The following is a 17,952-nucleotide window of genomic DNA, read 5'->3' on the forward strand; positions in this document are numbered from 1 at the left end:
GCAAGTCAAACATTTTCTCAGAAAGTCATTTTTTTTCCACTTAACGTCAGGACGTGTGAACGCTGCTCCATGACGGTTTCAGCACACGGATGTCTTTCTATCCGAACACTGGCTTCAGTTTGGGAAGCGTTGTGTACGGCTGTGACACTCAACCTTCCAGGGTCCTTCAGCTGCACTTACTGATTTATCACCAGTCTTCCATTCGTTAAATGATGCCTGGTTAACACTGAACTTTACTACCACTTTATCCTGCTGCTTTGTCAGGCATAAATATCCAACAAAGTGCTGCTTTTTATGCCCTTTTCTATCTTTTCTCCACTTTTAGAAGCCTAGTGTCACTCACTGGATGTGTGGCTCATCGATTCTCCACTTGAATACTAGTGATGTAATGATTCAGTCAAGCCACGATTCAATTCGATTCACAGTTTTAAAGACACAATTTCAATAAACTCATAGGTGCAACACACTCAGGCATGCCCACACTCACAGGTGCGCACACTCACAGTTATCCTGCATGAGGAAATGTCATCTGCTCTGCATTTTTTTTTAATTAGGTACAGGCAAATTTCTGCAGTGATGAACATGTTGACGAGTTTGAATCATTTACTGATTTAGGAAGAATTGTTACATCCTTTTTGAACATACATACACATGTGCACGCTATTACATCTGCAGGGACTTACATTCTCTTAAGCTTCTTGTAGGGGGAAAACGCTCCTGCGGGGATGCTTTTTATCAGGTTCTGCTCCAAGCGTCTGGAACAAACACAAAGAGAAAAAGACATTACTGAAAAGTTTTTAACATATGATTGGCAACTGTAAAGAAAACAGTAGAATGCACGTTAGTCATGCATACAATTCATTTGTGCTCCAATCAAGGTTATGAAGACTCCACGATAGGTTCAAGCAGAGTTTTTCTGATTAGTATCTATCTAAACTCCTGCAGGTTTCAGGAAAATCTTTCTAAAACGGACACACTCTAAAATAGTGACTGACGTTTTACGATTTTGAGGAAGTTCCCCAGTGAGCTATAATGACCCCCGTCATTTGATGAACTACAGTCCTGCATGTACATGAGCAACACATGTAAGTCAGTGACTCTGTGTTCCAAGAATTTGAAACTACACTTTGACTTCCGACCACAAAATCTGTTGTTGAACAACATTAAAAATTCTTGAGTTCCTCTGTAATATATATTTCATAAAAATATCTTCAGTCTAACAAAACTTGAATACAAAAAAAAAATCCCCTTTGTGATAAACGAAGCTGGATATCTTATAGTGACAGCAGAACAAAAGAACAGCTCATAATCTGTTTCACTGGAGCCACAACAGACTGTAAGACCAACAATAGGCCGTTTCATAAGCTGTACTAATGAACCAAAAACATTTTTACAAACATTCTTTTAAAGGTTTAAATATTTTCTCATCTGGACTTTGTTCAAGAAAACCCAAAACTATCAATTTTTCTGCTGCACAAACAAGTGGAACTCAACCACAGGTTGTCCTTCACTTAAAAATAAATGGTAACTAGGGTATACTATAACACCGGAGATGTCAATGGTGACACATAAACAACACATACTGTAACTCCTTGTTCGTTTGCGTAATCGACGAGAATCTGCTGATTCTGAAGCGGTTTTTCATATTGGCTTTGCAATGATATGTCACACATTACTAATATAAAGTGTTGCATAACGCTGCAACACTCCATGACAGCTGACAGCACTTTCCATCCACACGTAGATGGTGGCAGAGCTGCCATACAAGACGCTAACCCAGGTATGTGAAGCTCCAGGCCTCGAGGGCCAGTGTCCTACATGTTTTCTAACTAACCTACTATTGAAGCCCCGTATTGGCTAAACATACCTGATCCGGGTAGTAGATGAAACAGGAAATCTGGAAAACCAGCAGGAGGCCCTGCAGGCTATGAGTTTGACACCCCTGGTCTAACCAGACGACTAGGAGCAATGTAGGGTTCAGTGTCTTGCCCAAGGACACTCCAGTAAAACACAGTTGTTCAGATTTTTACTTGTTCACAATGGCTACAAGCTCAACAGCATAGAGTTATACTACACCCTATGATCAAACTATACTATTGATTTCACGTGAATCATATTTCTATTAAGTTATAATATTAACACCATAATCTGACAATACAGGAGTATGTAATGTCAGATTTCATCTGTAATAATATATTTATCTCAGTTTATAGAAAATTATTGCAACAGTTAAAGAACAGGTTTGAGAAACTTGAAACAAATCTGTGACTGGAGAAGAAAAAATAATTTTGCTAAATCATTACGTGTGACTGATGTTGCGTTCACATTCAAGCACTCACTTCCAATGAAAAGTCTAAGTAAACACACGTTTATGTACCACGTTCAAAATTCTCACATTCGTGTGTCAGTATGCAAGTTTTTAAGTCTGTTTTTGGGCTCTATGTACAGAAAGGTTGCCATAGAACAAAGGTTAAAGGTTAAACCAGGTTGATTTTAGGACTTAGATATTAATAATTATGGAAGTCTATGACAAGTCTTTCATATATTCGAATAGAGCTGTGAAAGAAAACGTCTGGAGCAAGATTTAGGAGATTTGCATTGGTTCCCCATTTTACACCAAGCTTCTTCCAATTTGGTGGACTTCTGCTAGTAGAAAAAGAAAAACTCAAAGACACTTCTCCATGCTTCCCCAGTGTGAACACAATGTGCTGAAAGTTTAGTGGGTTCTTGAATGCACGTCACATTTCCAGTATGAATGTAGCTTCAGACTCATGCAGGAACCGGTACCGCTATAAGAACAGTTGAACATGTTTCAAGTTGAAATGAATTTCTTATCAAAGTCTGCATTACTTCCAATAAATGGTGGAACAATTTAACTACCAAATCTTGGAATAATGAACTTAAAAGTGCATAATTTAAGCCACTTAAATGCACTTTTGACCCTAGCAATTGATATATTTTCAAAAATTAAATTTATGAACTAAACACCCCAAACATTCCTCCGCAAACATAGCTGGATGTTCGAATCCAACGCTTTCTTAAGGCTATGTTTCAAAGCGAACTAATCAAATCTTGAATTTTTGTTGGACAAAAGACTGCTCCATCATCACAACTAGGAACAAAGCCCACTTTTAGGTGAAACCATTGGAGTTCATTTTATCCTGAAGGCCTAAAGAAAGACTTTGACAATATAAGGTTTTAAGTTCTTTAAGTCCCCTTGATTTTAAAAGCAGCGATAAAGAGAAGTAAGGTGGAAAATGGCCAAGAGGGAAGTAAAAGGGGTAAATGAGCACGCTGTAAAAGTCAGAATGGAAAGACGGAAAGGGGGAGAAAAAATAAAAGGCAGAAGGGGAGGGGAGAGATGCTAACTGGAGAGGGAAGGAGGATGATAAAGGAGAAATTAAAGTGGTGGAAGAGTGTGAACAACGGAGGAGATGAGAAGAAAAATCAGAGGTGAAGAGGAGGATATGGTTGGGTCCCAATGCCAGCCACAGGGTCAGCTGTCAGATTGATGAATGGAAAGTAATCCTCCTCCTCCTCTTCTTCCTCTCATCTTTCTCTGCAGTCCCCACCCACTCTTCATCCTTCTCCTCCGTGCATCTCTCTTTCCATCTATCTGTCTGTCTGTCGAATCAAAGACACATTCTGATCGCATTCCATGGAAATACACGCAACATGTTTGGTCAAAACATTGATCCAGATTTTTCATAAAAAGCTAGGATGTGCGGTTCTGAAGACGACCCAGTTCTGCTCATGTGTCTTGGCTTACTGCCCTGGCAGCCAACAACACCCCATTTCAACCAGAGGGTCAAAATAAATCAAAGCTGCATGGATACTGAAAAATACAATCTGCGCAGACAACACATTACAAATGATCTCAGGGGACGGTTAAACAAGGGTGAAGCAAAGACACTTAGAGGCTCAATGTTAAAGGATGCATTTAAGAGATCGTACTCAAAAAGCCATTTAAAAAGTCGATCCGGTGAAGACGTTATTAAATGACAACAAAAACAAACGTCCAAAGCTTCAATGTACCTCCAATGTACATACAATTATTTCAAAACTTAAAGAATCCAATAAAAAACGGATGATTTGCGTCTCATATCTGGCAGTGATCTCTGCTGCCAGAATTCAGAGAGATGGCTTTGTGTCCTTTAACCGACTGACTATACATCATTCTATTATTCTCAATTGTTTTTGGCTGCAGCAGCAACATTCATCTTAATGGACCCAAAGCTACTGTACTGGCATGTGCTCTTATGAATGCACACACTTTGCTCTGTGTGACGTGTGAATTTGGTCTTTCAAATAGCTACTGTATTTTCTGCACTATACAGGGTGCACCAGATTCTAAAGTGTATCGTCAATCAAAGGTCTATCTCCAAACTTGTGTCATATATAAGACGCAGGTTAAGCGGAACAAAAGAGTCAGAGAAGAGTCAGTCAATCAGACTTTTATAACTGCATTAACTCTACGTGTATGCAACACGCTATCCGTTAGCTACATTAGAAGCATTAGCATATTCACGATACTTGCTCTACTATCCTTGTTTATAACACATAAAAAATAAATCAGTAAAACAAATGTTAGTGTGAAAATGCTAACGCCTAACCTTGTTAGTAACACCTCAAAAACAGGCTGATGCCACTAAAACAAATTATATCGCGACTGCAGTAACTCCCAACCTTGTTAGTAACACACAGTCTGACACTGCTACATGTTAGTTGAATTAGCATATTCACAATAACACCCAACCGTTTTTGCAACTAGCAAAGGAAAAAAAGTAAAGTAAAACAGACTGCCGTTTCATCTGAATGCCGTATACCTTTCAAAATCATCTTAGCATAAGTAAGCACAGCCAGAATCAATTCATTTCATTTATAAGGTGCATTTTTTTGAATAATTTGGGCGTATAGTTCAGAAAATGTGATAAGTCTATGAGTTTTGGGCGCATGCACACTTATTATTAGTATTATTTTGTTGTTTGTGTGGTTGTGGGCATTTGTAAGGAGCCTTTTTGCATTCTGGGAAGGTGCAGTAGTGTCGGTGTGGAGCTGAGGAGAAGAATTGCTCCGTTAGTCACAGAGCAATCAGCCAGCTGTCCTCTACACAAACAAGCAGGGGACAGCGATCAATATGGACATCAAACACGTCCCTCGGTGGGTTTCGTGTGTGCGCGCCTATGCGAGTTCCTAAATATGTGTGAAAACGGAGGAGTGAGTATGGCTGAAACATAAAACCAAACATCTGTAGAAACATCCAAGAAACAATAGGTTCCGTCTGATTTCATGATAAAATCCTTTGACTTATTGTCAAAACATCCACCAGTAATTGTGCAGCTCATTGGTATTAGCTCGGAGTCCATTAATTCCACTAATTAAACAGCTTTTACCTGTGGTGGATGATACTTTAACACATTATGAGAAACTAAGTAGCATATCAAAAATGTTGCTAAATGTCCAAATATCCAAAGCAACAACAACAAATGCAAATAAAACAGGATCAAATCAATCATTTACCTAATTCACAGGCTGAAATTTAAAAACTAATTGCCAGAATTTATCTTGAAAGGAAAAAAAATGAAGTAAATGGATGTATTGTCAATCATAACTTATTTTAGAATTTATACTACCTGAAAGCAAAGATGAATGTGCTTTTGTAAATAATTCTTTCTTGGGCAAAAACACATTTTCGTGAAAATTAGCGGCTCATTAATAAATAGGCAGCTTACATCTCCACGATGCCTTCTGGGAGGTTGGCTGGGATCTCAGTGAGGCCTTTTCGACGACAGTCCACTATGTTGTTGTTGCAGCTGCAGGTGGGTGGACACACGGATACCTGGGCAGCACAGGTGCGTGGTTCTGTCTGTGCCGGACCTGAAGACAAAAAAAAAACAAACAAAAAAAAACACACATTTGGACGTTATAATGCTTTGCATCAATCTTGATGGAAGAAACTGACCAATGAGCAGCTTTAAAATTACAGAATGACATATGCAACTAAAAATGTCAAAATCGGACAACTTACTCTTTATGAATAATTAGTTCTTCTAGTAAAACGCCTGTCTCACCAATATCAACTTTTCAAGCAATCTTTGTACATAAAGCTGGTCTGCATGCAGTGATATTCTGTTATTAATGACCCGATACACAATAAACACACTACTACCAAAAGCTGTTTTTAGCTGCAGTTTCCTATCACACAATGGCAACAACATGGAAATGCGATGTGATGTTTGATGTGTTTTTGATAAAGCGAATTACTAAAGATAATATTGAAATTGAAAATCTTGTCGATATTTCTCCTTGTATATTGCTGTCAATATGGAAATAGATTTTATGTATATCAATACTTAATCATTAAACTCATATGCTTCCGCTGGATTTCATGTAAGAATAGTTTGTCACTATTTGTCACTTGCTGAACTTTCAGCTAATTACAAACACCTGAAAGCTTTACTCTTTCAAAATTGTAAAATCAAAGTTGACCAATGGGGATACATATTGTTGAAGTTTACTACACTTGAAGTACATTTCTACCTGTCAGAGGAGAGAACATCATCCTCAATTCAGTCTCTCGATGTTCGCTTTGTTAAGTTATTAGATACATTTCACATCTCAAATCTATGACTCTACATTCTGCTGCTTTGCTTGATTGTTTTAATGCACATGTGTCAAAGTTGAGGACCAAATCCGGCCCTCTGGGTAATTCTATCCGGTCCTCTAGATCATTTTATGTTATTGTTATTAATGGCTTGATGCTATTGAACCATTTTTAAGGTTTAAGTTGATATATTTTGGATTATTATTCCTGCCTTTTTATTATTCATAAATATGTTAAAGATGTACAGTTTTAAATTTTTAAAAATTGGTATTCTGCTTGCCGTTTCGACTATGTTGTCATTTACTACGATTTTTTTAGGCTATTTTGGAGTTTAGCTAATATTTCCGATACATGCTAGCTGATTTGGCTAACCAATGTTTTTTTATTTTTTTTTTTTTTATTTTTAGCTTTTTTAGGCTAATTTGGCATTTTGCTAATATTTTAGCTAACTATCAGCTTCAGCCCTTTCAGCTATTAGCTTAAGGATTCTTAGCTATCAATTTCAGCATCTTCAGCTATCAACACTTGCATCTTCAGCGGCCAACTTTAGCTTATAGCATTTACACTAGCATTATTGCAGGTAATGTTATATAGCTAGTTTATAATTATGCTAAAAAGTTACATTTCTAAAGTTTTAAAAATGTAGTTTTAGAGTGTTGAGTAAATGTTTATCCTGTCCGGCCCATGACCCCTTGAGTTTGACAGCCCTGCTTTAATGCTATCATTTGTCATGGTATACATTAAAATTTTGATGTGGTGTGTGAACGGTCAATGGAGTGACCAGATCAGTCAATCAGTAACAATAAACATGGGTGTTGCTCATATCAGCATGTTTGTAGCGTTTTTTAAAGACACAGTCCAATGAAATTTGTGTTTTTAAAATGTTCTTGTGGCATGTTTCTGATGATGGAGGTCAATTATAAAAAGAATAAGCTTAAAATTGCATTTCTGAGTATTTCTTTATCCAAAGCATTGTGAATCAGGAGCAGACAAAAAATTCTGTTTGCTTAAGAGCTTATTTATGATGTAGAAAATAACATTTAGAACTACACGAGAAAGAAAATTGAATGTGATTAAATAAATAAATAATGGAGTTTGTGCAGTTTTGTGCTATAAAAATACACAGACAAACAAGACATAAGACAGGTGCATTTGCCCCTAATGCACACATTTTCAGAGAGGTTTATGCCAGGAACAAAGCTGATCCTTGTCATGTTTTTCCCAGCTTGAACTTGGTCCTGTTGGTTTTGAAGTGTTCCCCACAGTGTCATTCAGCTGATTAACTCTGGTCAGACTAGACTCCTCAATCTTGTTCTGCAGCTGCCAACAATAGTGTTTGTTCTGCTCTGCAGCACCAGTGAGTACACAGACATTAAACAGTTCTCCACCCGTCCGCTGCAGGTCTTGGTTGGAATGACGTGCAGCTGGCAGTGGCGTCCTGGACAGTTTAACTAAGACCGCTGCCGACAGCTGTGGTCCAGGACGTGAGAGCCAGACACCTTTCATGCAGCAAAAGACTCCATTTAGCTTCAAAATCCACCATGTCAGTGTCCAGGTTGAGAGGGACTGGAGGGGTTCAGCCAGGGTTAACTGACCTTTGCTAATTAATTCATTGAGACTTCTATGGAGCACAGCTTGCAAAGTAAAAAAGCATTAACTAACTGCAGCTTGGATAGTGATTTTTTGAGACAAGGCTAATTTAAATGCATTATGTGCCACTGTTTACTTACCACTGCAGACAAAATCCTTCTTCTGCACATCTGGGACATTCAGGCCCCTCATGTGGGCAGGGGACATGCACTGGGTGAAGGGAGCCAAGCCTCGTCGGGCTCTGAGCCAATCGGAGAGCCAGGCCAGGTGACAGTCACAGTGCAGGTTGTTGGAGTGGAGGCGGCTGAGAACAGATGGAGGCAGAGAGACAAATTTAGTAGAGCTGGCATGAAGTCACAGAGTTCACGAACGTGGCTATCTCATCCTAAACGTCCACTCTGGGTAGAATTTCAAATAAACCCGGCCAATATTAGCGCTGGAAGTGTGAACGCATCTGAGTCTGCACTGAAATATAGCAAGTTCAATATTTCACACAGCTTGCATCAATCTTGAAGCTGGTGTCTGGATGAAACAGCCGCACAAACAGACGGTGGGTCACACACACACAGATAGTAATATTTGAGATGTTCCTTCAAAGGTCTGTGAGGGAGAAACTCCCCTCTGAGACCGGACATACGGAACAACACAACAAACTTTACAAAGCCAATATTTACAGTGTGTGTAGATAGAGATTATAATATAAAATATATATTTAACCCCATTGGTGGATCAAACCACCTCAGCCCCAAAATTACCTTAATTTAGCATCCACTTGAAAGAAAAACTTAAATAAAATAAAGCATTTAGAAATAATTTAAATTCACAGATCAAGAGTTCAAAAACATGAATAATACAAAAAACATGTTTATTTGTCTTCTTATGGGGTTCAGATGGCCCAACCCTTACATTAATGTGTGATCCCTATCCCGACAGACGTGGACAAGATTTTATGTCTGCCATGGACACCAGTGAAGACAAAACAAACCCTTGAGTGGGGTCCAGATGACCCCACTTTTAATGTAAACTTGCATAGGATAGCACAAGGGTTCAAATTAGACGAGAAACTAAACCACATAATGCCCAGGTCACATATACTCATGTGGGGGTTGACCTGTACAGGTACTGGTGGTTTGGAGGTTGTAATAGCTCCGTAGTGTCTTAAGGGGAGCTCATGCGTGTCTTATAGAATGTCAGGAAAATGGAATGTACCATTGTCGTGTGTGTTGTATAGTGTGCATTGGTGTGTATCGTGAAGTATTTGGGATTTGTATTGTATAAACTGCTGTCGTATAGTACCCTTACGCTGCACTCTAGTGGTTGGTAAGGTGCGGGTACTGGCTTCTTACAAACTGCATGCAAATGCTACACATAAGGGTGTGCTTGTAATACTTAAAGGGTAACCAAACAGGGAAGTTGGAGGTTGACTCCACCCACAGCTGGAATAATGAAAATCTAGTCAGAGGGGTGGGGCTTGGGAACATGACTGCTATCATTACTGGAGCTGCAGATCATGACGGGGGACTTCTCAAACATACATGGTTAGACCAATAACAAAATTCAACTGTAATGCTTCAGTTCAACCTGTAGGGGGCAGCACACTGACAGTTTTTGGCTATATTTTCAAGTTTATTTAAATTTATCAAAAACTTGGCAATGGCCAACAGAAAACATTTCTAAAGCCCCATTCATAGAGGTCAACAGCCAAAAAATTTGATTTAGAATTTGATTATCCCTTAGCACTCAGGACATCTATAGATGCTCTGCTATAATGTTCTAATTTGCTAATATTTAACAGTCAGGCTGCAAATGTGCCAAAGGATTATGTACTTCTGACTTGAACAGCCAACACATTTTCACTCCGAACTCATCACATATTGACTTTGGTTAAGGACCCCTTCATGTAACTTTTTAATATTCTTTTGGTTTCCCCAACTCATCATTTTTTGTCATGCTGGCTGTTCCCATTGAATCACGGGTCCCTAACCTCCGGGCTGCAATCCAGAACAGGTCCAGTACCACGATGCAGAGCACACCGTACCAGTTCACGTCCAGGCCTGGTTTGCGTCTGGTACCAGTTCGGGTCTGTTACCGCACCCAATACTGCGTCCGGTTAATGGTGTCAGGTCTTGAGAGTTCCTGCCCCTTTGCTGCCCTCTCCTGTTTGTTTTTGGTGTTTTCCCCTTGGTTCTCTTGTTCTTACTATACCTAGCTCTCCTCCACAGGTGTCTAGAATGAGGCAGGGCATCCTGGCACACCAGCATTTAAGACCGGTTCCTCCAGCTTTTCCCAAGTGGTATTGAACCCACATCTGAGTCTGTGTCCCTGACCTGTTGCACTTATCCTAATCATCGTTCTGCTTTCTGTTTCTAGTCTGTGTTGGCCTGGAACCATTCAGCTTGTTCTGACCTCGCCCCCTCTTGTACCCCCTTCACCTTCGACCTACCTGAACCCCTTCTCCCTCCTGGACTTCAAGCAGTTTCTCCATCAAATAAACTATTGTCATCATATCACCCATCAGTCTCTTTTCTTCTAACCATGACATAGGGTATCAATTTGGGTACTGGTATCGGCTATGTCCTGAGGGCCAGTTTGCAGTACTAAATCCAGTACCATGTTTGGTTCTGCATACCGGACGGTACTAAGGGGCCCTTTATGCAGTGTGAAGGTTTTAATGGGGTCTAAAAAATAAAAAAATCCGTAGGACGTGTCTGCATCTCACCCACTCCCCCTTACTTACAGGTTGTTTAAGCACTCGCTACACCCTATGACAGGGGGTGTCCAAATCCAGGACTCAAGATGTGTTGTGTTACATTTTGAGCATTAAAGTCACTAGAAATTAAAAAGTAAAAAAAAAAAAGTTGCATTAAAATAGCCCTTTAGTTGAGCCCTTTGGTGCTGTATTTAGTTGGTTTTTATGACTGAGTCCATCATATCCCACAAGCCCTTTGCAGCCAGAGACGGTCAGCAGTTTTTCTCTTTGTTGCTAATGAGAGCTGCTGCCGCCTTTAATCTCTTTCAGTGAAAATTTCACTATACGTGCTGTTTAAAATAAACCAGAGCATTAATTAAAAGGTACAACTCAATATAGGATGAATGGAAAAGGTTGTTTGGCAGCACTCTAACTCTACAGGCTGCACCAGCTGTGGAGGGATGAGGAGGAGAAGGAGGAGGAGAGCATTTGAACAGGAGAATGTCTTGTCAGCGTATTATATGCCAGACGGGGTATCTAGCCTTTCAGAAGACAGGCCTCCTTTTGTAATAAAGCAGAGGACAAATCCTGTTATGGAACAGAGATGGTCTCATTGACGTTAGCAGCGGGGGCAGCAAGATTTAATACTGCTCTCCCATTATAAATCCAGTTTATAGTCAAACCCCTGCCTGGAGATAGCCATGTCTCGGTCCACCCCCCTGCTTAGCCTTAATTACTGACAAGTAGGATTAAAGCACAGGAGAGAATGAGAACAGGCAGGGGGTATGAAGAAAGTGTTGTGCTTGTGCGTATGGATGTGTGTACCTGCAAGTCAGTGTGATTGTGTCTGCTGCATTTAATGCAGGCAGGAGAGTATGGCGGTAGTACACGGCAGTAGGTGAATGTCTCTGTGTCCATCTGTTTGACTTGATTTCTCTTCCAAATAACCTCCTACCACAGCGAATTACAAAAACTCATATGCGGCGTGGAAGTTCAGCCTCTTTCATTGGGTCGTAGCTCGCTGTGGGTGATGCCATGTCGTCTCTCTTAATAGAATTTAAGAAGGTTGCAGAAAAAGGGCATGAAAGTAGTAGATCTACTTCTAACTAGATAAAGACATCAAATATAATAACAGTAGGGCATTGATATGAGGGTTCTACCACATTTATGCAAAACTAGAGAATTATACAAGGAGCCATTATTATAGGATGTATTCAGAATGGAAAAGTCAGTTGGTCTGGACTGAGTCCATTAATCTGGTCGAGTCCCGAACCTTGCATTTAGTCTGTAGGCAGAGTTTCCTGCTCCATACCAAACCTTGCAAACAAAAACCACATGACTACAGATCTCTTCAGTCATTGGACAGAAATTATGTGGCCGGGAATAATGGAAGTCCTGCGCTTTGCAATCCTTGTTGGGATAGTTCACTTATTCAAACTTTATACTTTGCTGACCAATTTTGAACATCTTAACCCTTGTGCTCTCTTATGTGGTCAGATGACCCCACCCCTACATTGATTTGTGATCTCTCGCACAAAAAAGGTGGACAGGATTTAATGTCTGCACGCATGGGGTGTAGAGTTGTGACTATAGAATGCCTGTATCTCTATAAAGTATCCTCTGATTGTCTAATTTCCTCATTTCTAATAAATAAAAAATTAGTACACCGTGCCTGTGTCTCCCTTACTTCGCCGTTACTTTATCCGTATGTGTTGTAAAAGTGCTTTCTATGATCTGTCGCCTGTAGCATGTCCACTGAAAGAAAAATGTACATGAAAATTTTCACTCCATGGGTTCATCAAGTGGTCTGAAATCTTGATATTTCCTGTGTGCCCCATACGGGACTGCCCCTTTTTCACCTGCAGACAGCCCATATCCCCCCCAAAAAAGCAGTTGTGACCAAAGCTTTGATGAGTCACTTTGAAAGAGCTACTCTAATTGTGCTTTTTCATTTATAGTTTTTTAGAGTTGTTTAAGCATTGATTTCATGGAAAACGCTTTGGTTCAATCAGTGTTTGCTTTAAAATGCTATAAAAATAAGTTTGATTGATCTATTGACACTCAGTTTTTGGCTTGGGATAACGAGGGGAATGTGTAGGATAGACATACATCAGAGGATTCATTGGCAAAACTGAAAAGAAAACATTTTTGATTAAAATGTAAAGCAAAATAGGTAAACTTTTGAAAGATTATCAAAGGTACAATATAGACAGAAAAAGATGGCGCAAAAATTGGATGCATAAAAAACTTAAGGAGAAGAAATAAAGGGAGATAAGAGGAGACAAAGAACTGAAGGAGACGAGTGAGTTTGATTAAAACATACTGAATATTGGTAACTCTGCCCTCAATCTGCTAGCAATTGTGCGGCCATTCTGCTGCCTGAAATCCAATTTCTAAAGGGCTGATTTCAAGCTGCATTGCCTCTACAGCTGCAGGAGAAAGAGGGGAAAATAGAAATCCTGCTATGTGCGGCTGGCTGTTGATGAATGATGATGGGCCAAAGTCAAATACTGGGAATGGCTGTAATGATAAGAGGTCCTCTGCAAACGTTATCCTGTCTCTTTTTTAAAGCTGTTTTTGAAACTGTCCTTTTTACAAAGGAAGGTCTTTATGAAGTTGTTGAGATAGAAATTTCAGTTCTAAGCACATGACCAAGTCTTTATCACATGGATCACTGTCTCTGTTAAATGCTGAACTATTTCCTTAGCGACTTTAAAAATCCCTTTCTTAAAACTCAACATAAAAACAGATAAAAATATCAAAGGTTCCTTCAGAATCTATCTGAAGAGCTGATTGGGTTGTAGGTCCATGCTGGAGCACGACTGTGTGTGAGAGTGTGTGAGGGTGTGCGCTTCCATCAGGAACATCAGTGAAGAGCGCTCTTTTAATGAATCAAAGCAGATTGAACTACAGAGTCTAAACAAGCCTTTCTTGTGGCATTAATGAGGTTACCATTACTCAAGTGTGCACTCAGTGTGTGTAAGTGTGTGCACACCACCATATCATTTCTGTGGGTCTTCGGGATTGGTAGTGTGATTGTAATGGCCTAATGATTATTCACAGTCATGAAACAATGGATGAATCTTTTTGTGTTCTAATTTCTTGATGATGCACAAAGTGTGTGTTTGTGTGTGTTTAAGCATTAGCTCAAAAGCTTGTGTGTCTGTGCATTTTCTGGGTGTCATACTCACAGGGTCCGCAGTTTGGGCATGTGGTTGAAGCTGGACAGTGGAATGAGGGTGATGTTGTTGTTGTTGAGAGTGCTGTTCAGGACCAAAACAAACAAGACAAACAGGGAGAGAAGAGAAAAACAGAATGTTAAACATGTCAAAAACTTTCAAGTTCTTCTTTGGTTTCTTCTTGGATCAGTTTTGTTCTCTATTAGTGGCCGACACAGCTCAGGTAAATGCAAAAGACACAAAAACAAAAGCCGAAGCACAATGACAAAAGACGACAACACAATAACAAAAGTGGAAGCACAATGATGAAAGCCACAACACAACCACAAAAGCCACAACACAACGACAAAAGCCACAACACGACGACAAAAGCTACAAGATGACAACAAAAGCTACAAAACGACAACAAAAGCCACAAGACGACGACAAAAGCTACAATACGGTGACAAAAGCTACAAAACGACGACAAAAACCACGACACAACGATAAAAGCCACAACACGATAACAAAAGCCACAACACAATGACGAAAGTGGAACCACAACGACAAAAACTGAAGCACTACAACAAAAGTCGAAGCACAACCACGAAAGCCACAACAAAAAGACAGAAAACAAGGATCCCAGGTTAACTTAGTTAGTTGTTGTTTAACAACCAGCTAAAGTTTATATTTTATGACTGATTTTATGTCTTTGTACAGTTACCGGTAAGCCCACTGAGACAATTGGATTGTGATATTGGGCTATATAAATAAAACTGAATTGAATTGTTTTTGTGTTTTCTCGTTGCGCTTCTGCTTTTGTCATTGTTTTGTGGCTTTTGTCATAGTTCTTTGTTTTTTGCATTTACGTGAGCCGGGTCGGCCACTTTTGGAGCCGGAGCCTAACTCGGCCACTTCTGGGTGAAGGCGGGGTACATCCTGGACAGGTCGCCAGTCTGTAACAGGGCCTCAATCACACACCCAGACACACTCACATTCCCACCTAGCGGCAATTTAGAGTCACCAGTTAACCTATGAAGCATGTTTTTGGGCGGTGGGAGGAAGCTGGAGTCCACAGAAAAAAAATCTGCACATGCACAGGGAGAACATGCAAACTCCACAAAGAAAGGTCAGTCGCTGGTGATTCTGTTTCAGGTCCCCCAGCTGGGACTTGTACCAGAGACTTCTGGCTGTGAGGCAAGAGCCTTAACCACTGCGCCACCGTGCAGCTGCCCCATCACTCAATAGAAAGTTAAAAACTACACCAAACTACAAGAAAACAATACTATCCATCCATTCAGCAATCTATCTGTTTTTCTTTCAACCTTCAGGGGTCATGTAGTTGCTGGAGCCTATCCCAGCTTCTGTTGGGCAAACACTGTGACACCAACCAATTAACCAATGAAGCATATTTTTGGACTGAGGGAGAAGAAAAAACTATCCAATCTGTCCAGATGAAAAATAAACAGACAAACAAACAACCCACCCCACCCAGAAAGAAAAAAAAACAAAAAACTAAACAATGCTCGGTACCCTAACCCAACACCGGACCAGACGTGGTACCCGACATGAACCGGTACCGCACGCAGTACCAGACGCGAACCAGCACCAGGTTAAGGTAAGGGTACTGGTACTGGGTTAGAGTACAAGTCTTTGTTTCTTCATCTTATTCTTTCACAAAATCACTCATTTGGACTGTGAAGAATTTAAAATGCTAAAGAAAATATTAGGTTAGACTGACCCTTATCCTGCTAACATCCCATAAAAGAGGATCTAAAAATATGAGTTTTAAGTAACAAAAGGAAACACTGCTGACTTTAAGCTAAATGAGAGGCTGGAGTTAATTTGGAAATCCAAGAATTTTTGAAAGCTACACAGAAATCTATTATTTCTTGTAGCTAGTTAAAGCCAACATCAGCACAAGCCAGCATAATCCGTTTTCTTTGTTTTTGCCCAGCTTTCACAGATCATTAATTTCACCGGCCAGAACACAGGGCTAGTTTAGGCTACTTTACATATCACCCGAAACCGTGTGTGCTCACAGAATCATTGTTTCACAAAGAATGAAAAGTGACCGGCCGTTTTTTTTTTTCTTACTGTATCTGAAACCAGGTCATTTTTCACAGCTGACAGGCTGTTTTTAACGCTTTCAGACAAGGACAAGGTCAGATTTCTTCCTGAGAAATGGAGCTAATTCAGGATGAAAGGATTTTTTTCACGACATCTGCAGAATGTTTGTGCCCAAACACACAGCGAAACCGCCGGATGATTTCACCCACAAAAATCAAGGATGGTTTATTTTACATGCGGCGTTTGTCGTCACAAGTGCCCAAAAAGGTTCATTACAGGGGGTTTGCTGTGTTTTCACTAACACCCACTCAGGCCCAAAATAGACTGTTTTTGCTCACTCTGTTGACGTTCCTTTTTCTTTTTCTCTAGCGCTGTCTCCTTCCGATTCTCTGTTCTGTCGTCCCTGCCAGGACAGCCTCAGTGGCCTTGGTGGATGGATAGAGTTTCACACTCGCTCTCTCACACACACACAAAAGCGCACATCAGGCGCACCGCTATGGTCAGCCCTGTCAGGGGTTATTCCACCCAGTATATATAATTTAATTGTGGAATAACAATAATTTCCCTCTGCAATTTCCCTGTCAGTTACTCTCCCATTCGCCCCTGTTCAGACCCCTCCACCTCGCTCTGCCTTAATAAATGAGCAACTGGACCCACTGACTTAGGCCAAGGAAAACACTAAAAAACACCACTCAGAAGTCCGGAACTACATTTAATACTGTGGCCATAGTCTCCAGTTTATTTTACAGGCCCCCAGCCATGTGAGTGCGCCATGAAAATCTGTGATGTTTCAACTTCAAGCGTGTTCAGGAATGTATGTAACAGGAAGAACATAAAAGACATGCTCGTTTTAAAAACTTCCTTCATAAGTAGTCCGTCAAATACTAACTGAATTTTATACAACTCTGACTTTTGGACTGTTTTTTTTTTTTTAGGTTTGCAACCGTGGAAGCTATATGACCAATAAATAATGAGTAATCTGTTTGTTTCCCCTGGTCCTGCTGCAGCTAATGCTAATACAGCACAATGCTACTGTATTAGTTGCCAGACCACGAGCACAACAGTCTCTGGAGGTTTCAGCTGCACCTCCCTCTGCCACTCTTCCAACTGTTAACTGTTTGCTTTCCTCTTTCTCTGTGGAAATAAATCAGAATATGTATTCACAGAAAATATTTAAGATTTATGTAACTCCTTAGCCCAGTCTCTCCTTGAGCAAGTCAAGCCTCAAGTTGTTGTTTCTGAGTGTAGTGATCCCTCGCTATATCATGGTTCATCTCACTGGTTTTTTCAGTATAATTTTACATGCTTTTATTTATTTACAGCGCTGTGTGTTCTGTGTCCTCATTGGGTTTTGAACTTGTCCATCCATCTCCTCTATACTGTGTCTCTTGTACAGAATGTGTTCAGTTCAGAGTTACACAAATCTTTGATCACGATGGGATCTTTGGTTTTACTCTACAATACTGGACTCATTTCTCAATGAAAGTCAAAGTCAGTATTTCAATTATGGTTTAGTGTGCACAATGGCCATTGCAATGTACTCTGCACAGCCAGTCTGGATCTGGGCTGATGATGGTAAATAGAATTCTAACAAGAGACTGAAAGTTGGTAAGTTGTACAAACTTAACACTCAAGGTAAAAACCTGTCAAAAAAACAAAACAAACAAAAAAACAGCTGTGGACAAGGGTGATTGGAAACAATTCATCAATGCCCCATTTTATTGCCAAAACTGGTTCCAGATCAGCCATAAACTCATCAGGCCCAAAGCCCAAAGACTGATTGATTAGGGAGTCAACTTCAATGTATAAAGCTCAAGCGAATAGTTGGTATTAGAAAGAAA

The 17,952-nt window shown here is 40.1% G+C and overlaps 1 protein-coding gene across 2 annotated transcripts in view; it reads right to left on the reverse strand.

Moving 5' to 3' along the window:
• slit3 (slit homolog 3 (Drosophila)) overlaps positions 1 to 17,952 on the reverse strand; it is a 301,951-nt gene that overhangs the window by 78,120 nt on the left and 205,879 nt on the right. For both annotated transcript variants that reach the window (XM_024283656.2, XM_036214006.1), the window contains 4 exons: positions 14,075 to 14,146; positions 8,335 to 8,498; positions 5,733 to 5,877; positions 684 to 755 (listed from right to left, as the gene is read on the reverse strand). In XM_024283656.2, the coding sequence (XP_024139424.1) occupies positions 684 to 755; positions 5,733 to 5,877; positions 8,335 to 8,498; positions 14,075 to 14,146 (453 nt within the window). The remainder of the gene's footprint in view (positions 1 to 683; positions 756 to 5,732; positions 5,878 to 8,334; positions 8,499 to 14,074; positions 14,147 to 17,952) is intronic.

Source organism: Oryzias melastigma, linkage group LG10 (assembly GCF_002922805.2).
Source record: "Oryzias melastigma strain HK-1 linkage group LG10, ASM292280v2, whole genome shotgun sequence".
NCBI lineage: Eukaryota > Metazoa > Chordata > Actinopteri > Beloniformes > Adrianichthyidae > Oryzias > Oryzias melastigma.